The following is a 19624-nucleotide window of genomic DNA, read 5'->3' as shown; positions in this document are numbered from 1 at the left end:
TGTAATGGCAGCCTGCTCCCAAAACTCCACTGGACTCATCCTTGGGCCCCTCTCCAGATGAGTGGAGAGTCTCACTACTTCCTTTGATGGCTTTCTTTTCACTTTGACATAAACTTATTGTTTACTTTTTAAAAGGTAAGGAGAGGAGAGGAGATGACTGAGGAAGACGGCTCAGCTCTGGGGTCTTCCCAGAGATCCAATCGTGTCTTGTTCAGTCTGCAGCTCTCCCTGCAGCCCAAGCTGCCTCTCAGTAACCCTTACAAAGGCAATCAGTGAGGAAGCCACACTTGCTGTCCACAGGGGACCACTGTGACACACCCTCCCCGCGGTGACTGCCACCCACATTCGACTGAAAGTCCAGCCGGCCAGCCAGCCAGCCAGCCAGCACCCCCAGGTTCATGTGCGTGCATGTACACACACACACACACACACACACACACACACACACACACACACACACACACACACACACACACACACACACACACACACACACACACACACACACACACACACACACACACACACACACACACACACACACACACACACACACACACAGCACAGCACAGTACATACCCTGCCCCTTGTGGTTGACTTCTTTGGCAGCGATCACTTTGTTTATAACAGTCTGAAGGAAGTCATTCTCCCCTGCCACCCTGGGTGAAAAACGGGATGACATGTTGAGCGGCTTGTGTCGAATGGCTTCATCCAACGCGAGCCTGGAGGGCACGGGACAACCAAGACCACAGGAGACAAAGGGCACAGAGACCCAGGGGTCACAGTAACAGGGGGACACAGGGGAGCATCGCCGCGAGTGCGAGAGCGTCGTCATGAGTCAACGCACGACAGAGGGCAGGATAGGTAACAAGAGAAACAGGGAAAAGCATCGATCAGGAAAATGAGAGACGTCAGGCCGTCGGGGTCCCCCACTCCCAGGAAACATGCACACTGGGCCTCTACTCCCTTTGCTACTGGAAGGGGTGGTTGGGAAGTATGGTGGCTCAACTGTGTCTTATTCCAAGGCACGGTTACGGTCATTTCTCCCACGTCGGTAGTCCTGAACAAGCAGAGGACAAGGGGCAGGTTCTGAAGGGAAAAGGGAACTGAAGACTCCTACCCATCCCCTAAAACCACCTCTGAAACTCAACAGCTGGGGGAAGTTTGGAGCTTTGCCCTCTAGAAGGACACGTGTGGGAGGGGCCGCCACGGTGGGGACGCTGAAGCCAGGACACCAACTGGGGTGCAAACCCGCACGGTTGTCAGCACCCCTGTGCCAGGAGCCTCCTTAGATGTTGGCTGCGTAAGTGACCGACTCCAACCAGGCCACACGTGCCAAGAGACATGGCATGTGGTGCCATGGCTCACAAAAGGGGAAAAGAAGAAAATACCCATGGTGCACGTTAAGTTGAAAATGAATTCTGGACACAATGGCAGAGATAACCATTGCATCACTCAAGGGAACTGAGGGCTGTACTTCACCCACTTAGAGAGAAAGACAGAGACAGAGACAGAGAGAAATAGAGATGCGCTGAGCTTTCGTTCCTAAAACAAGCCCTGTGGGATAATACATCAGTTTTAATGGAGCAAAAATGGTTTCATTAGGCCGACATCTCCCAAGAATGGCTCTGTGGCTTAGGCTGCCATTAGAAATGCGCTGCTCTCTGTGCTTCCAACACTGAAAACATCAATCTGCGTAGGAGTCCTCCGTTATGGAGCAAGAGTCACAGCTTATGTAAGTGATGAGTGTGTAACATTTTTTAAAGGGGACGATCACTAAAAGATAGAAAGACACAAAGGAGATCCCAAAGACCTTGTGCCAGGACTCATAGAAACCATATATCTAAACTGGTAACTTCCTTACCTAAAGCTTTGCGTGATTGTTTATTGTTTTCCCTTTGAGTTTTCATGGAGAGAAAACAACAGATAAAGTCAACTTAATGGCACATTGGGGCAGAAACCTTGAAGTCTAATATGTAATATAGCATTGGGAACAGCTTTGGTTCTTATGGACAAGAAACAATAAAGTATGATCATTTTACAAGGATGTATTTTATTTATTACCTCCATGTCTGCCCATGTTCCAAAACTATGTTCCCTTTATTGGCTGAAGAAGCTTCCAGAACCTGCAGAACTGTGTTCCTTTTCCTAACTATCTTCACTGGGTACAATTCGAACACAACATCACCCACCACAGTGTTCCAGTGATGGAGATGGTTGTGGGTGCTTTGTCCAGCGCTGTAGCCACCTACACCATGGGGAACTGAACACTTCTGGGGTCGTGGAAGAGCTAATTTGTTTATCCTGTTCAATTTGAGTTGATGTAAATAACTACATGGGATAGTAGTTAACATACTGGATAAACAAAAACAAGTCGAAAGCTATCAACAGCCTTTGTCTCCTGTTTTGTGTGGTTATATCTGCACACATATATGTATCATTACATACATATAAATATATTATATAAATATATATAACTCAACCCTGGCTTTAGGCTAGGTGATGCAGGGTTTAATGGTATTCTCTTGTCAAGAAATTGCAAAGTCTTCTACCGAGCTACACAGAAAGCCTAGGGCACTGCTGCCCACGTGCGCTGCCTGCACAGCAAGCCCCGCGTGCTCTCTACACACCACACAGGTGGCGCCACACTCAGGCCTCGGGGGCAGTCACGAAGAAAGTGTGAAGGAAATGCCATGTCCTCTTCCCTACACCTCCCAAAACAGGTGCTTCCGACACCAGCCTCCCGCAGCCCCTCCACCCCCTAAACAACGTAAACATTCTAAAATATCATGGTCTCAAGCCTGCAATCCTTTCAATTAAAACAATAAGGAAGAGAAAGGCAAGAACACAGACTGCCATGACAGGCCACGTGGACAGGCCACGGCAGCCCGTGGAGTTTATCCCTCCAAACCCTCAGAGCCGGGAGAAGCCGCCTCTCTGCCATCGCCATCCGCTTCCTGAGGGAGCAGTGTTCCCGAGGCTGCCGAGGACCGGCACGCGGGCGGCCACACGTGCGCCAGTGACCAGGAAAAAACAGAAAACCCTCCAACGTCCCCATGGGGTCTAGCTTCAAATCAAAGCATCGATTCCACAAATCGTCCCCCAGGGCTTTTCCTGAGTCTTTTGTCCTTTAAAGAAGACTATGGGTCAGAAGTAGACAAAGACTAAAAAATGACAAGCACGTATATGGTCCACTCTGAGTGAAAAACCACGACAGAAAAATTCCGCAGTGTAAATTAGAAGCTTTAAAGTATTATTTCTTGCTCTAACCAAAGAACTCATTATTTTGTTTGGTCTCTGTTCTCAAAGCGGCAAACCCTATGTGATGAATTTGAAAGTGTGAATTGCTGCTACGATAAATCAATTATGTACAGCAACATTTAAAGTTAGATCAGAATTGTAATTCTTGTTCTGAGACAGTAGGTAACTCAGGGAACACAGTGAAATCCACCCCCAGGACCAGGACTCTAACAGATACCAAAAAATTCTATGAGCTGTGGCAGTGACTAGACAGATTTCGCATTAGGGTAATGAATCCCTCCTTGAGCTCCATGTAGAAACTTCATTACAAGGATGATTACAGGTAGAACTTCCACATTCATTCTATCTGGTTAGGACTTGGACCGCTCCATACTTACGGCTGGAAGGGAATGAAATGTTGTTTATCTTCATCGTCTACTTTTCCATTTATTATATCAGTTACATCCATCACTGGGAACAAGAAAAGAACAGAGATGGGTTTTGCTTCAATGCTACAATCATACAAAGTTAACAAACAAACAAACAAAAGGAATTCAGGGTCCTCTTCTAGCCAACCACTATGGGTTATGTAGAGGAATTTTCTTCACGTCTAAATGATTTCTCTGTTTGAAGACAAACTCAGTCAACCGAGAACGCTGAGCCCCCATGGAGTTGGAGCTCCAGTCAGCATCACACCGAGAAAGTTCCTTTGCCATCCCCTAGCCACGACTCTGTGCTGTGAAACCCCACAGACAATCTTGGGAAGAAGAAAATATAATCCAGCCATGGATGCGTAAACCTGGGCATGTGTGACTGTACTGATCTCATTCACTTAAGCCTAACTAAGGTACACAGCCACGTGTCACAAGCAGCAACACTCCAATCAGAAGACACCAAGCACGTAGCCCTAATTTACCAAGGACCCCTCTCCCCTGCCACCAAACACAGGTGTCTGTAGAGGAATATGGGGGTGTCATTCAATGTTGGCCCTTGGTCACTTGCAGTGCATCTGAGGAATCTGAAGCTCACAGACAGGAATTGACAAATACCCCGAAGCCACAGGGCTGAAAGGCCTCGGTGCCCAGCTCTAGATCACTAGGTTAGCTCAGGCGGGCACTGCAGGGACTGGGCTCCCTAACATCCCGGAGAAACTCTTATATCCCTGATGGTATTCAGGTCCCTCCCCGCCCCCAGCTACTTCCTACCTTCTGGACAAAACATCTTTTACCCTGAGCTATCACAAATGCAGCAAGAAAACCCAAGCCCAGCTCCGAGAAGACTGGGCATGACCTCAGACTCTGTGTCTTTCCCAGCCCACCTCACCTGGCCAAAGGTGAGAGCGCCCAAGTTCTTCCCCAGTGACAAGTGCTGTGTACTGAAAATGTGGACGAATGTCATTCCTGCACCATGACCCCTGTCCAAGGAGAGACCCCAAAAGAGGGCAAGCCCATCCAGGGCAAGACAGGATGGCTATGTCCCCTGCTCGGTGTGGAGTGAGATAGGTCATGGCCCCCAGTGAACTGGTGGGACCAGAGACCGGAGAGTATACCAGTGTGCTCAGAAATATCCATATCCAAGAATCCAAAGTGAAGGAAAACCGTGGGAAACGGTCGACCACCAGACAATGGGGTGGAGCGCAGGTCCGACCCTGGTCAGATGCCTGCCCGGCACCGGGCACTCATGGGGGTGGCTGGCTCTACATCCAGCCTCTACCTGTTGCTAAGGGACTCACACACGCAGGCATGCACGTAGCCACTAGTGTAGAAGCATGGAATTGTGATGGCTTTCACAGGATGCCACCCAAGTGACTACAGCCAGGACAAAGTCAGCCTGAACCTGGCGCTCCTCTACCCCAGACTGTCTCGACGGCTCATGGTGGGTCTCCTCGCATATCACGCTCGCTTGCACCACCAGCGTGAACCCCGGCTATTGATGGGACTCAGTAACTGTGTGTAGGAAGGCAGCAAGTAGGCCTGAAACACAGCCTCAGTTCAAGCACCCACAATGCTGGCCCGCTTTCATCCTGCAAATAACAACCATGCCACAGGCCCAGCCCTGCCCAGCACGAGGCCTGTACACATCACCTCTGATGTCAGAAGACACAAGGGACTCACGGGGACCGCCTCCCAACCAAGGCAGCAAAGTGTCCACATCCAGGTGGAAGACTGTCAAATCCAGTCGCAGATAGCACGATGGTGTGTGGGAGTGAGAGTGGATGGGCTAGAAAACAACCACGCAGCGTGTGTGGGGAGGAGGAAGGTGGCAGGCGGGGGACAGAGCAAATGGGGAGGTGATGAGGCTCAGCTCAAGCCTTGGGGAAAGATGCATCTCCACAACGTAGTAACAGCATCTGGGCATGGAGCAAGTGAGCATGAGGACCACAGCTCCCCCATCACCGCGATGAGACTCTCTGTGGCCAGCAGAGGGGGATGCTTCGGCTCCAGGGCCCTCACGCCACACTTCCGGCACCACACAGACTACAGAAGTAATGACACAGCCACAGACTCTGCTCCTCCAAACCCTAACCCCTGAATCAACTTAACAAAACCAGATGTCCATGAGACATTCAGTTTTTAGAAACTAAATGGTACATGGCTTCTATGACTGAACGGTGCATCTGAAAATGGTTAAAATGGCAAAGAAAAAGAGACCGAAGAGACAGGAAAAAAAAAATCAACCAACCTTACTAAGCTACAGTTGTTAAATTACATACCACAAACACAGAAAAACAATTAGAAATATACCATACTCATCACAGGGTACAGCCCTGGCTATGTAGACTTAGGAATGATTTATTTAACAATCTTTCTCCCATAAAATGTCCAGTATTGAATGTACATTATCAAAAGGCTTAGGAGAAAGGAAGGTGATTGTAATTGGAGGGTTTGGGGTTTTGCTGCTGCTGTTGTTGGTTGGTTGGGGGGGAGGGGGTCACTATACTTGGGTTTGCACTCCGGGTTTTGTAGGCATTCTACCACTTGAGCCATACCTCCGATCCTTTTTGCTTTTGTGATTTTTCTCATCAGGTCTCACTTTTTTAACCAGGCCCAGCTAGACTGGAAGCTTCCCACAGTATTGGGATGTCAGGCCAACACTACTGCCCACAGCTACTGGTTGAGATGGGAGCCTTTTAACCTGGGGTGGCTTGAGACCAAAATCCTCTCAATCGGAGCCTTCTGGGTAGCTGGGATTACAAGCATGAGCCACAGTGCCTGGCTTTGACTTTTTTTTTTCAATAAGACTAAAACTGGTAAGTTTAAGATCCATGAATATTTTTCTCATTTTAAGGAACTGGGCTCTGTTGACCTAGACAAGCAAGAATCATTCTGAAGAAAGCCTCAAAATTAAATTTGCATGTGGAAATTGGAGCTGCATACAAATAGGTAGAATAAAGTACCAAAATGCCTCTCCCCTTCCTCTGGCAGGAACGGAAGGGGGCCTGTGGCAGGAGGGGCCCAAGTGGGAGGGGCCCATGTGGCAAGTGGGGTTCTGTGCAGATACACTCCGAACTACAGAAGGGGAACGCACCTTGGGCACAGTGCTACTGACACATAACGAGCAGGCTTGGGTAGCATTTTGGGATTGGATAAATCTGCTTAGCAAAAATCACGAGGAAATGCTCCCCCACTGTGTCCCAGGGTAACTTCCATTCGGAAACTGGACACTGAATGAGCAGAAAGTTCAAGCTCTTACTTTAGTGCACACCACTGAGTGGGTCTCACACAGCAGACGTTTGAAGTCACGGGGGACGGGGGGAGAGGACCCCGCCATGGGGCCCAGGATGAACTGAGGCTCTGGCTTCCTCAAGCGCTGAAGAGCCAAGAGACCAAACACTGGCAAGGCAGCTATGACCAGGAGCAGAGGTCACTGCCCAGAGGACCTGGGAGAGGCCTTCACGCGACCAGGCCTGGGATGTCCAATGGCAGAGAGCAGAGGCGGGGGGGGGGGAGGAGTGGAGGTGGGAGAGGGGGGCTGAAGTTATGAAGTGGGGGGGGAGGAGTGGAGGTGGGGGAGGGGAGCTGAAGTTATGAAGTGAGGCTCTCATGCCAGGCCGTGCAGAGCTGTGAGAGTCAGGAGAGCTCAGACAGCATCCAGAACAGACGACCAGCAACCTACAGAGTACTGGGTACCAGGACATGAGACAGAAGAAGAAGACAAAGACAAATCCAGAGGAGCCAGCAGTGGAAAAGTGGTTGTAGAGACCAGGAGTTAGGACACGGCTGGCCTCACAGACAGAGACCAAAGCCCCAGGGAGTAAACAGAAGCCAGAGTGCCCGCTGACTCCAGAAACAAAGCACTAAGTCAGGGCCATCAGCACTGCCCCACAGCACAGTATAGGCCAGAGTTTCTGGATTCCTAGACAAGTCCAGGAGCCAGGAGGCTCTGACCCAACACCAGCCCAGCCAGCAAATATGGGCACAGTCTGAGCCTTCATGGGCAACAGTGGCATGCACAGGAATGGGACCATCATCACCCCTGCCACGCCCTTGTGCCATCATTCCCTGGGAACATTAAAACTGAACTGAAGAATACTGGGGGGGACCCCATTTTAGTCAAAAAGAGAGGGAAACTGACAGCCTTTCGCCAAAAGCTCATCTTCACTTTAACAACTCCAACGACAATGGCGCTCACAGGAATTTAACAACAGTGTGATCTCTCCAGTAATCTAATAACCAGAGAACCACGCACCACGCTGGCAAGCGGAACAGCTCAGGGATCCTGTCAAAGACATCTCTGATTACTTCAGGGAACCTAATACGGCTGTGCCTAAAATAAAACATTTCCTTCAAACTACCCTGCAGATGAGAGAGGGAGGGAATAGAAAATTTCTGCAGAAAATACAGGTGTCTCAACTACCTACAGGGACTTACAGGTTCTGAAAAGTGGAGGAGCAGCTGTAAGGTGGGAATTCCAGTCACCGTGAGTGGAAATGTGACTATGCGCGCTGGTGCAAGGCCGAAGGAACCCCACAGCGGAACCCCAGCCTCCACATTTCACTCACAGCCGGGGAAATCATAGAACGGCCCATTAGAAGGCAGCAGCAGTTAGATGGAAGCAGCGTGGAGCAGCCTGCTTCTCTCGCTCACGACGCCCACATCACTGAACCACACGAAGTGGTTATCGTTGATTTAAATGACTGGATGCGTTTTTGCTTAAAGTCCACAGGAGCATGGGGGATTTGCAGGGCAGTGGAATGACTTCTGTGCGGAGAGGAGGACACAGGGCAGGATTCACTGTCCCAAACCCACAGAGAAGCACAATGCTGAGCATGACCACTAGCGCAGCCTGTGTCCTCTGAAAGACGGGGACCGGAGTGCCTGCTGGGATGAGAGTTCCCGTGCGAGGGGACCCTCACCCCTGCCCGGCTGCAAGTCTGGCACAGGGATATGAGAACTGTCCGGATCTAAAACTGTTCTGAACACAGTCTATGTAGAAGAGAGAGACAAAAGCCTAAGTTCTGAGCTTCTGAGAAGCTCTCATCATTGTGCAGACAAAATATAAAGAATTTCCCCAACCAGCCAGGCACTGATGGCTCACACCTGTAATCCTAGCAACTCAGGAGGCTAACATGTGAGAAGTGTGGTTTGAAACCAGTCCAGGCAGGAAAGTCTGAGCAGGAGACTCTTATCTCCAATTAACTATCAGAAAACTGGAAGTGGAGCTGTGGCTTAAGCGGTAGAGTGCTAGCCTTCAGCAAAAAAAGCTCAGGTCCTGAATCCAAGCTCCATGTCTGACAAAAAAAAAAAAAAGCCAGGAGTAGTGGCAGATGCCTGTAAGCCCAGCACTCAGGAGGCTGAGGCAGGAAGATCATGAGTTCAAGGCTAGCCAGAGCTACATAGCAAGACCTTGTCTCACAAACAAAAAACAGAAAGAACTGTGTACATGTACGTCTCAAAAAAAAAAATCTAAGTAAGGACAAAGAGGACAAGATGGCAAAATCCCACAGCAACTATAAAATAGTGAGGAAAATGTTGGCCCAAATTATGAAAAAAGGAATGACACTGAAATGGTCAGCCAGTGACCAGTGTCTGGGGATACTTCTCCTTCATCACGAGATCTGACCAGGATCACACTTTGCTTTTGCTACCACCAAAGATAACCAGGCAGATACAAAGGAGGAAAAGCCTACATTGGGCTCACTGTGCTCGCTCTCTCCACCACCCTCATCCTTTGATGGGTCTACACCATTCCCATCCAAATCAATCTCCAAGTCCAGTAAGCCTGAAACCCTCCGATGCCTGGCTTCCCTGGAAGCTGAAAGGAAATGGGCCACAGCCTCTCCCAAGAAAAGATGAAATCGCCTTTCAAAGCAAACATTCCTCGAAAGCTCTTGGACCCAAAGCCTCCTGAGTTTAGTAGGTCAGCTTGAAACTATCCAGGAAAAAAAACAAAAACGAATACACTTCTTTTTTCTCTCCACCATCAAAGCTTAAATCAAAGCTGCCCACGGTGGAAAATACAAGAACAGCTCTTACTCCTGGCACAGGTGGTGACCTGGCACCCTAAGGAAAAGAAGGAAATGGATTACCAGCCACGCCAAAAGGTCGCCGCAGGCCCGAGGTCAGTTTCCGAGTGTTGCTGTCCCTCAGCTCCATGCGACCCACTCGGACAATCTGACAGACAAAACTAATCTTCTCCCTCTTCAGGTCTTTGCTTCCAAGGTCCTAGAAATATTCATTTCCATAAATTATGATGGAGAACCATTACTCAAGGTGAATACAAGCAGAAAGGAGGGGGAAGACCTGGGCTGGGAGTCTTCTCTCAATCAGGACTGCAGCATTTTGATGCTTGTCAAAGGAAAAAAGGAACCTAAGTGAATTGAGATACAAGTCTAAGGGACATGCTGTAATAGAGAAAATCTTTGTCACAGTAGTATTTTTGAGGGGAAGCACAGTACTAGGGTTTGAACTTAAGGCCAAGCGCTTGCTAGATAGGATCTTCGCAACATGAGCCACACGCCCAGCCTTCTCTGCTTTTGTTATATTTTGGATAAACTCTCACATTTATGCCCTGGACTCTAATCCTCCTACTTATGTTTCCTACTTAACTGGGATGTCAGGTACAACATACTTAGCCTTTTTTTTTTTTTTTTTTTGTCAGTTGTAGGGCTTGAACTCTGGGCTTGGGCACTGTCCCTCAGCAATTCAGCTCAACTCAAGCACTCTACCACTTTAGCCATAGTGGCACTTCTGGTTTTCTGGTGGTTTATTGGAGATAAGAGTCTCATGGACTTTCCTGCCTAGACTGGCTTTGAACCATGATCCTCAGATCTCAGCCTTCTGAGTTGCTTGGATCACAGGTATGAGCCACCGGTACCCAGCTAACATACTTAGCTTTTATTGACTGAGATGAGGTCTTGCAAAGTTTTTTCCCAGACTGGCCTTGAACTGCAATCCTCCCGATGTGAACCTTCAGCTAGGATTACAGGCATGTGCTGCCATACCTGGCTTAGTCACAGGGACTGTTAAATTTAGCTAGAGACTCCAACTTCCATATAGCTAAGAGTAACCTGTGCTGCAAGGCTCCGAGGTCCATGCACCAGTGAAGAAAAAATCAGAGAAAAAGCTCACTTAACATAGCCATTAGAGAGATGAACAACACAACTAGTCCTGGAACGTGTACTTACCGTAAAGACAGCTCTCAAATTATGCAGTCTGTCTATGTCCTTGGGTAACCCTGAACTCGACCAGCGAACAAGATAGTTTTCACTGGAAAAAGGAAGAAGTAAAAGCCAATTAATTTTCCAAATATACCAGGGTCTTAAATGCACATGTACATGACCTTATAATTAATACCATGGAGATCTACTGTAACCACAATTTATAAACTGTGAGTGTATAAACAGCAACAATGTCGAATAGACTAATTCCCCCATGAGCAAATACTGCACACACACACCTTGGCAGGGCTCCATTGAGATTCTTCAGTTATGATTGTAAGGGAACTATTTGCGAACTGTATTTCGATGTTTACAATTTGAAAAGCCTTGTCAATTTAGAATGATAAGAGCATAAAATTCAATACAATGTATATTTAATTCAGAACATAAAACAAACCAAATACAATGCAAATACTGTATCCTACATCAGAAAGATATAAAGTCCTTATGAGAAGTGGGAATGAATTCACCCAGTTATTCTGTCTCAGACCTACACTGAGGTTTTAATCGTTGAATAATACAAGAGTAGACACTTGAGTCTTAACTCACACCGACTCTTGCAGACTTTGCATACACTTTAATTAGAATGTCTCCAGCTGGACAAAGAGGACCCCACCAGAACAATGGGTTGCCACGTTTTCACTCTGCAGATATTAATGATGAGTCCATAGGTGGTAAGCACCCTTCCAGACTCTCTATTCCAGCCAGTCGGCTAGGAGAAACATAGCAGTCACAGAAACAACATTCAAAAGTTAGAAAAAGGAAAAGGTGACCTTCTGGTGAATATGGAAATACAAAGTCTTATACAGACACACATAAAACTAAGGATTGCTTCCACCTCCAGCTCACCCCTTAAAATATCACAGGGTGTTCCAGGAACTACTGGAATCCAACAACCTTTAAACAGCAACACAGCTGTAAGAAAGCATACTCCACCCAGAGCCCAACCAGCTACCATGCTGGCCAGAAACAGCCCCTCAAGCTGAACCCTGCCTTCCCCAGCAGTATCAGTCCAAGTGGGCGTATGGATGGTTCTGGTGCCATTTGCTTAAATCTAATCAGACACCAAAACCGTGACCGAGGAAGTCACACACCTGATGAACTTGGACTCTGTAGGGTCGTAGAGAGACATGAGGACCTCGGCATCTTCTCCGATCTTACAAACCACATTCTTGAGGTTGACAAACAGGGCCAGAGAAGGGGTGGCTGCAAACCTGGCTTGTCTGTTAATATCCAGGTTCTGCTTCTGAGACTACATGGAAAAAAAACAAAGTCCACATGAGCAGCACTGCCCCTGGGCAAAGGTTCACAGCTAGCCAGCCACTCTCACTGGTGCGGTGTCCCCGCCATCCCAAACCACACATCCACCACACTGAAAACACAGCACCCTAGGCCGGGGTCGCAGTGCTGTGTACCAGCTAGTGTTGAGTATCCTCAGGGTCACAGAACTGCAGGGAGCAGGAAGGTGACCACAGGAGGAATAGCTTTTTGTAGTTTGGGGGGACCCTCAGAATAAATGACCCACGGACATCGTTGTCTCATTCTTCATCATATCCTTCGCATATACCAGATGCCTGATAAGTGCACGTTAAATTAAAAGATGGTTCAGGCAATTCTTAGTGTCAGCCCTGAAGGACGAAGATGAAAAGCTGAGACATGTTCCCTGCCCTCCCCTTGCTTACTCTAGGTTGCCCACTTTCCGCTGTCAGCGAGGAGAGGCTGAACATGGCCTTGTCTCCCACTCAACAGAGGACTACAGAGGTGAGCGTCACTGAGAGCTCCTGTGTGCATCTCCTCAGGAAGGGAATCCCCTCGCCTCCCTGCTTGCCGCTGTCCCTTCCCAGGCATCACGGGATGCACTCTGTGTACTTCTCCCATGCATGCAGATTCTGGGCTCCCTGAGAAGTGCAGTCCACATGCACACGGCCTACAACAGAGGGGCCAGCATACTTTTTCTTCTTGCAATCGTTCCTCCACTTGCTTAGAAGCTACTTTGTGGGCCCGGAAGAGACTAATGGTGCTTGTTAGTTCTGGATCCAAAATATTCCCATCTTCATCGCGCACCACAAGGTCCAAGTCAAGAATTCTAGAACAACAAGAATTCACAACTTCAGGGTTACAAACAACATCAGGACAATTTCAGCCCCAGCCACTGAACAGATGAAAATATCTCAAAAAGTGTGGTTTTCAATAACTCAAAACGTGTTGTCACATTTGGGAATTAAAAGAGCAAATGTCTCAGTTTTTAGTTCCATTGCAATAGTGACTTTGTCAATCAATAAGAAGTCTGATACATCTACAAAGCCCGCCAAGGCACTGGGCATGAGAATGGTAGAAAGGACCGACAAAGCACATTACATTGTACACCCATACAAAACCTGTGTACATGACTATATATCTATGTTGTCATAATCACATCCAAACTCGTGGAAGAGGCCAGCCATGTTGCCTGAGAGCCAAGGCTCACACCTGCAGTCCTGGCTATGCAAGACACTGAGATCTACAGATCACAGTTAAAAGCCAGGCCGAGCAAAAAAGTCTGTGAGACCTCTTATCTTTAATTAACTACCAAAAAGCCAGATGTGGAGGTATGGCTCAAGTGGTAGAACACCAACCTTGAGCAAAAGAGCTAAAGATCAACACCTAGGCCAGGAGTTCATGCCCCAATACAAGCACAAGAAAGAAAAAAAAAAAAAGATGGCAGCTGTCACATCATGGTTGGGTTGAGGAAAGAGAGGACGAGGAAGAGTTGGCACAAAGACACACATACCCACACATAAACTCCACACCACTGTCTGGTAGCAATCTCAACAAAACTTCCCTTCTGCCTAGTGTCCGTGCCAAACCCTACATGGAGCCACCAGAAGACTTACAATAAAGATGTTTGAGCAGGGAACATATGGAGGTTATTCACAATTACATTAAGCAACTTCCTGGCCAGATGGCTGAATGCAGTGGCCAACTTAAAATACAAGCAACATCTGGCTAATAAGTCTGTCCATACTACATCTAGAACTATTTTTTTTGGCAAAAGTCTCTCCAATTCCCAAATCCAGTACAATTATTATCTGATATTTTTAACCCAACCTCTTATTTAAAAAAATAAGTAAAAGGAATTATACAAAATGAAGAAATCAAAATTTCTGCCAGGGTGGGGTACTCTGATTTTCTTTTTAGTAGGACAAGTAGATCTTAGAGCAGGAAATTAACCAGAGGCAGCTGATACCCTGCCCAGCCCTTGGGATTATATTTCTACTACTAACAAATCTATAGGAGCAAGGTCTTTTTTCAAAACCATATGACACAAGAAAGTCCTTCAGAAAAATAAACTGCAGTCCAAAGATGTCTTTAACAGTTACCAGCTTAGGAGGAGAGTTGAATCCAACAATAAACATTCCATCACAAGCTAACCTTGCATTTCTCTTGCTGACACACAGCTTAAAGCTAGAGGTGAGACTCAAAAGCAGGTCAGCTATGTTTCTTTTTTACTGTTAGGCTGGCACAGCACCATTTGGAAGGTAACTGCAACTGCTTCACTTTTCCAACCAGAGCTGCAGCAGCCTTGAGGGTAAACAGACTTGAAACCAGAAAGAGGCCTGAGGTCATTGAGGGCGCTCTGTGAGCGTGGCCAGGGCTCTGTGGGCAGGGTCAGCATTGGTGTGGATGTGGCAGTACTATGTGGGCAAGTCAGTACCCTGGGTGGATGAGTGCTCTGTGGGCGTGGCCAGGGCTCTGTGGGCAGGATCAGCATTGGTGTGGGTGGGGTCAGAGCACAGGTGCATCCCAGCGTCCTGTATCCTAAAGCCTCTCCAAGTGATTCGGATGTAGATGTGCCCAGATCATATCTAAGTTTTCCTTAGCTTTGTTCAGCCAGGGCTGGGCACCAGATGGACTGTTTAAGGCTTCCAGAATCATTTGGTCCAACCCTACCACCTACAGTAAATCTAGAGGTGATTTTCATAGCTACATAAATTAATAATAAATGAATCATAATAATAATGTAAATTTTGAAAGACAAGCCAGGAATTTTCAGGGAAAAAAATGTGCCAATCCTGCAAGAACAACAAAATAAACGGTGACTGGACGCGCCTAGACACATCTTCGTTCTAGTTACAGACCTGACAGAATCGGGATCAGAGAGGGTCTCCTGCCCGCACGGGAGCAGGCCCTGTGGGGTAGGGGTACACTGTCTATGCCGGCATTCAAGGGGAGCTGGCTGGCGCCTGCCTTGGGTGGGAGCACTTGCCTGAGATAGCTTCTTGGAATTTGAACGTGGCCCAGCTGTGCATCTGTTTGTAGAGCCCAGCACAACTACCCAGAGGACAAGTTTCATAGTGACCTGTCTTGGGACTCAGAACTGGGGGAGTCCCTGGGAAGAGCCCTAGTTCTGAGTACTGCACACCTGGACTAAGGGCAAGTACTACTACATGCAGAAAAGGAAAGAAGCTCCTTGTGGGGGGCTGCCCTACCCCCAGCCTGCGGGAGAGGGGGACACCCCACCCTGGGGAGAAAGAGAGCTCAGGTTTATAGGGCGATTCAACAGTGCCCTGAATTTCAAAACCCAGCGGACAATACCCCACCCCTTTCTAAGTGGAAACGTGCTTCTGTTTTGATGTTAGAAATTTGATTTTTTGATGAAATGCAACTGTGGTGTCCTCAGGCTTCTGCCTGCTATTATGCTGGGTAATTTAAGCATGAAATCATCTTTAAGTAAACAAACCTGTTTCCATAATCGATTTTGGCTGTAACCTTCTTCTTCAGCTCTTTGAGCTCATCCTGGGGCAGAGTTCCAGACAGAATCTGTGACCTCCACTCGATGAGGTCGTAGATCATGTGACGGACACTTCGAAACATTTCCCTGTTATCTTGCTAGACAAGAAGGGAAACAAAGGTCATGGAAAAGTTTCTCGTGTAAAATGTTGGATTGTAACCCCTTTGAACTACTACTTAAAGACAATAAAAATATAATTTTAAAAAATTAAACAGCACTGTGAAGATCACACTGAACAGATACTTCTTCCAATACATATAATATATACACTATACCATGAGATTTGGTTAGTGTCAAGTTAAAAATTGATTTTAGCTGGATAAGGTAGCTTGTACCTATTAATGCCAGCTACTTCGAGTTGAAGACAGGAGGATCATAGTTCAAGGTCAGCCCAAGCAAAAAAAAAAAAAAACCTAGTGAGAATATTTCAAATAGAAGCCAGATGTGGTACATGCCTGAAATATTAGCTAAATGGGAGGAAGAGGTAAGAATATCTCAGTCTGAGTTGGGCCCAGTGCAAAAGCCTGATAACCTATCCAAAACACAACTGACATAAATATTTACCAAAAAACAAACTTGAAAAGAAAAAGGCATGCAGGGGACAGTGCTCTAGTGGCAGAGCATTTGCACAACAAGTACGAAGCTCTGAATTAAAATTCTAGTACTGCTAAAAAAAAAATTAAAATTAATACAACTCAGACTGATTTTAGCAGGAAATAGAGCACATTATATAAAATTTGATTCTAATGAAGCAATCAAACATTAAAAATAAGAAGAAGAAGCATCACCCTCAAGATGTCATGGGACATTCCCAAGTATACAGCACTGAATCAAGGGGTTGAATGCCTTTGTTCTCTGCCGCTGGGTTATGATCAAGCGTCCTGTCTGTTCTTATCAGTGTAATATCCCATCTTCCTCCATCTGAGGACAATTTATGAAATGGATTTTTGGAGTGAGGAGATGGAATAGGAACTTGTCTGCTCATTGAAACTACTAACCTGGTTCCTCTGGAAACCAAAGCCCTCGGGGGACTTGAAGAAAAAAGAACAGGAAGAAGAGGAGGAGGAAGAGAAGGAAGAGCGAGGGAGGGGGGGAGGGATGGAAGGAAAGCATAGCAGAACTGGAAGGTAAGATTTAAGCATGGCCTTGCACATCTATCATCAGTCAAGGAATAGGCAACACTTCAAGCTCCCTGTGTGTTAGTATCAGCTGCAAGCCCTCCCTTCTTGCTCGTTCCTTCTGCCATTCTTCAGAAACCCCCGCACCTGGACCCTCCAGCACCTTGGGGCCTGCACTCCGGCCTGGCTGTCAGCAAAGTCTCACAGGGAGCCATCACACAATGGCTGCCTGTGTGTCCTCTGGCCCACACAGCTGAACAGGGCCTGTGCAAGGCCTGGTCTGGAGCCCCCTCCCCTTCTTTGCCAAAGGAAGATGCACACAAGAAAGATAGCAGACTCACACTTCTTCCCACCCAATCTATATTCTGAAGGGATTCATGGTGTTAAGGAAAAAAACAGCTTTGCAATGGGAGTGGCACTATTCACCAATTATGGACTCCCTATACAGCCTTTTCATGAAGAGAAATCCAGGTGGAACCTAACTGGGGAACATTTGATTTGCTATGGTCCCTGTAAAAAAAATAGAACATGGCCATCATCATTTGTTTTTTGTTTTGTTTTGTTTTGAGGGTATTTATTTATGGCAGTACTGGGGTTTGAACTCAGGATGTGATATTGCTAGAGAGGTGCTTTATCACTTGAGCCATGATCCCAGGGCTTTATATTTTGCTTATTTTTAAGTAAGGTCTTGTTAGGCCAGCCTGGACTACAATCTTCCTATTTAACCTCCACAATGTAGCTGGCACAACATTGCATGACCATGCTCAGCTGTTTCTGTTGAGGAGACTCCTGAACCTTTTTGTTAAGGCTGGTCTAGAACCACAATCTTCCTGACCTCAGTTTCTCAAGGATTTCAGAGGTAAGCCATCGTGCCAAGTTGTTATTTCTGTTTAAAAAGAAAAAATTGTACTGCCTGAATCTGCTGCTCTTGGATTTGCTAAGAGCCTTGCCACCCATTTATCACACAGCACCTGGCAAGGTGTTTTACCTCCCATGTGGTGTTCCTTATAACACCCTAATTTTGATTTCTTAAATAAAAGCAAGAGAATCAAGTTTAATGATCTACTGCAACATTATGTTCTTTTCCCTCTTCTTTTTTTTTTTTAATGTTTTTTTTTTTTTTATTCAGGTCTTGGGGTTTGAACTCAGGGTATAGGCAGTGTTCCTGAGCTTTTGTGAAAGGCTAGCACTCTACAACTTAAACAAGCAGCTCTACCTCCAGCTTGTTGGGAGTTAATGGAGATGAAAAGTCTGCAGCTCTCTTGGTACAGCTGGCGTTACAATACCCTCAGATCTCATCCTCCCAAGTAACTAGGTTCACAGACGTGACCCACTGCACCTAGCTCTCTTCCCTCTTCTTAATTCTCCTGGTTACAAAGGTCCATCAAACAATTCCAGACCCTTACAACGGACAAGGTCCGTCCATCTGGGTCAAATGTAGGCTCATAGGGGGAAGACAAGGGGTCATTAGGAATGGCCGTTCCAGGATGGCCTAACACCAGCATCTACACATATCAGTCAGCAGCAACTCCTGTTTATTTTGTTGCCATATTTTTGTTTAAAAATTGCAAAACCGACTATGATATTGCTCAGATTTACACAAAACATTCATGGCTAACTTTACGCTTTTAGGTTTTTTTGAGTCCATTTGATGAACAATTACAGCAACTGCTTATTACCACGCATTTATAGGAAACCACTGTATAATCAAAAATGCCGAGCAGCTGTGGGACTTTAGGAAGTTTTCTGTGTTCCTGAGAAATTAACGCACTGACTTCCTCCCAGAGCCCTGGCTTGGTGATAATAACATTAGCATATGAGAAATCAACACTGTGAATAGAAATACGGGCTTAACAAAAGGTAATCTTCTGCAAATATGAATTTATCTGCAAGGAAATGCCCTGAGGGAATATGAAATGAAAGATGTCAGATCTCCAACTTCCCCGCATTAATAGGATTTCTTCCAAAACCAGGAGAACTGGACAACTGAGCACAAAGCCAGCATGTACAAAGTTCCTACCCTCTCAATAACTCACGTAGCTACATCTACAAAACCAACTACTCAAAACCATCAGAATTATCGGAGGCATTACCTATAGGTAATAGCAAGAAAAAAGAAGAAACATCCCTATTATATTATTATATCCATAAACAAATACTAATTTCTGTTTTAATGTAGGGGATTTTTAGGGGGGGAAGTGGGGGAAAGGATTGAATTCAGAGCCTGAGCACTGTCCCTTAGCTTTTGTGTCAAGGCTAGCACTCTACCACTTAAACCACACCTCCACTTCTGGCTTTTTGCTGGTTAATTGGAGTTTCATAGACTTCCCGGCCAGGGCTGGCTTTGAACCATTACCCTCAGATCTCAGCATCCTGAGAAGTTAGGATAAAAGGAATGAGCCGCAAGCGCCCGCAGCACTGTATTAAGCTCTGACTAAACCCCCCATTTTCTCACCACATAGAGCTGCCTCCAGATGGCGGCCCACTCCCGGAGCGTGGTGGTGACTTCCTGTATGAGGGGGAGGTCGCCTGGGATGACAGTCTCATGTTGCCTAAAACAAAAGCAGACTTGGTGAACCAGTCAGCTGCATCGGACAGCTCCCCCATCCCAGTGATGGGGTCCAACAGTTAAATGGAAAACAACAACAAAAAGACAAACATGACCAGGTCGACACCCAGAAACACATGTCTCCGAATGCCATGGTCTCTGCACAAAGCTGGAGAGGGTTCCTGCGTGACAATGCAGGTGAGCCATCCACCTTGTAGGGAAGAGAAAGGAGGCAAAGTAACAGCCATGAAAAGACTTCCAAATGTCATGGGAAACCCGACTACCCC

The 19624-nt window shown here is 46.8% G+C and overlaps 1 protein-coding gene and 1 pseudogene across 2 annotated transcripts in view; one reads left to right on the top strand and one right to left on the bottom strand.

Annotated features, from left to right (window-relative positions):
* The window catches only part of Dock1 (dedicator of cytokinesis 1), a 436098-nt gene that overhangs the window by 362851 nt on the left and 53623 nt on the right, over nt 1-19624 (bottom strand). Inside the window, exons 5-12 of one of the 2 annotated variants that reach the window (XM_070011394.1) lie at nt 19245-19341; nt 15621-15769; nt 12851-12986; nt 11995-12152; nt 10868-10949; nt 9770-9905; nt 3639-3711; nt 580-659 (exon numbers count right to left, since the gene is read on the bottom strand). In XM_070011394.1, coding sequence (XP_069867495.1) covers nt 580-659; nt 3639-3711; nt 9770-9905; nt 10868-10949; nt 11995-12152; nt 12851-12986; nt 15621-15769; nt 19245-19341 — 911 coding nt within the window. Of the gene's footprint in view, nt 1-579; nt 723-3638; nt 3712-9769; nt 9906-10867; nt 10950-11994; nt 12153-12850; nt 12987-15620; nt 15770-19244; nt 19342-19624 lie in introns of both variants that reach the window. The other variant, XM_070011393.1, reaches the window with a different exon arrangement.
* LOC138819882 (U2 spliceosomal RNA) lies at nt 16518-16690 on the top strand (annotated as a pseudogene).

Source organism: Dipodomys merriami, unplaced genomic scaffold (assembly GCF_024711535.1).
Source record: "Dipodomys merriami isolate MVZ:Mamm:240054 unplaced genomic scaffold, mDipMer1.0.p SCAF_82, whole genome shotgun sequence".
NCBI classification, from domain to species: domain Eukaryota; kingdom Metazoa; phylum Chordata; class Mammalia; order Rodentia; family Heteromyidae; genus Dipodomys; species Dipodomys merriami.
This window is presented reverse-complemented; position numbering and strand designations above follow the sequence as displayed.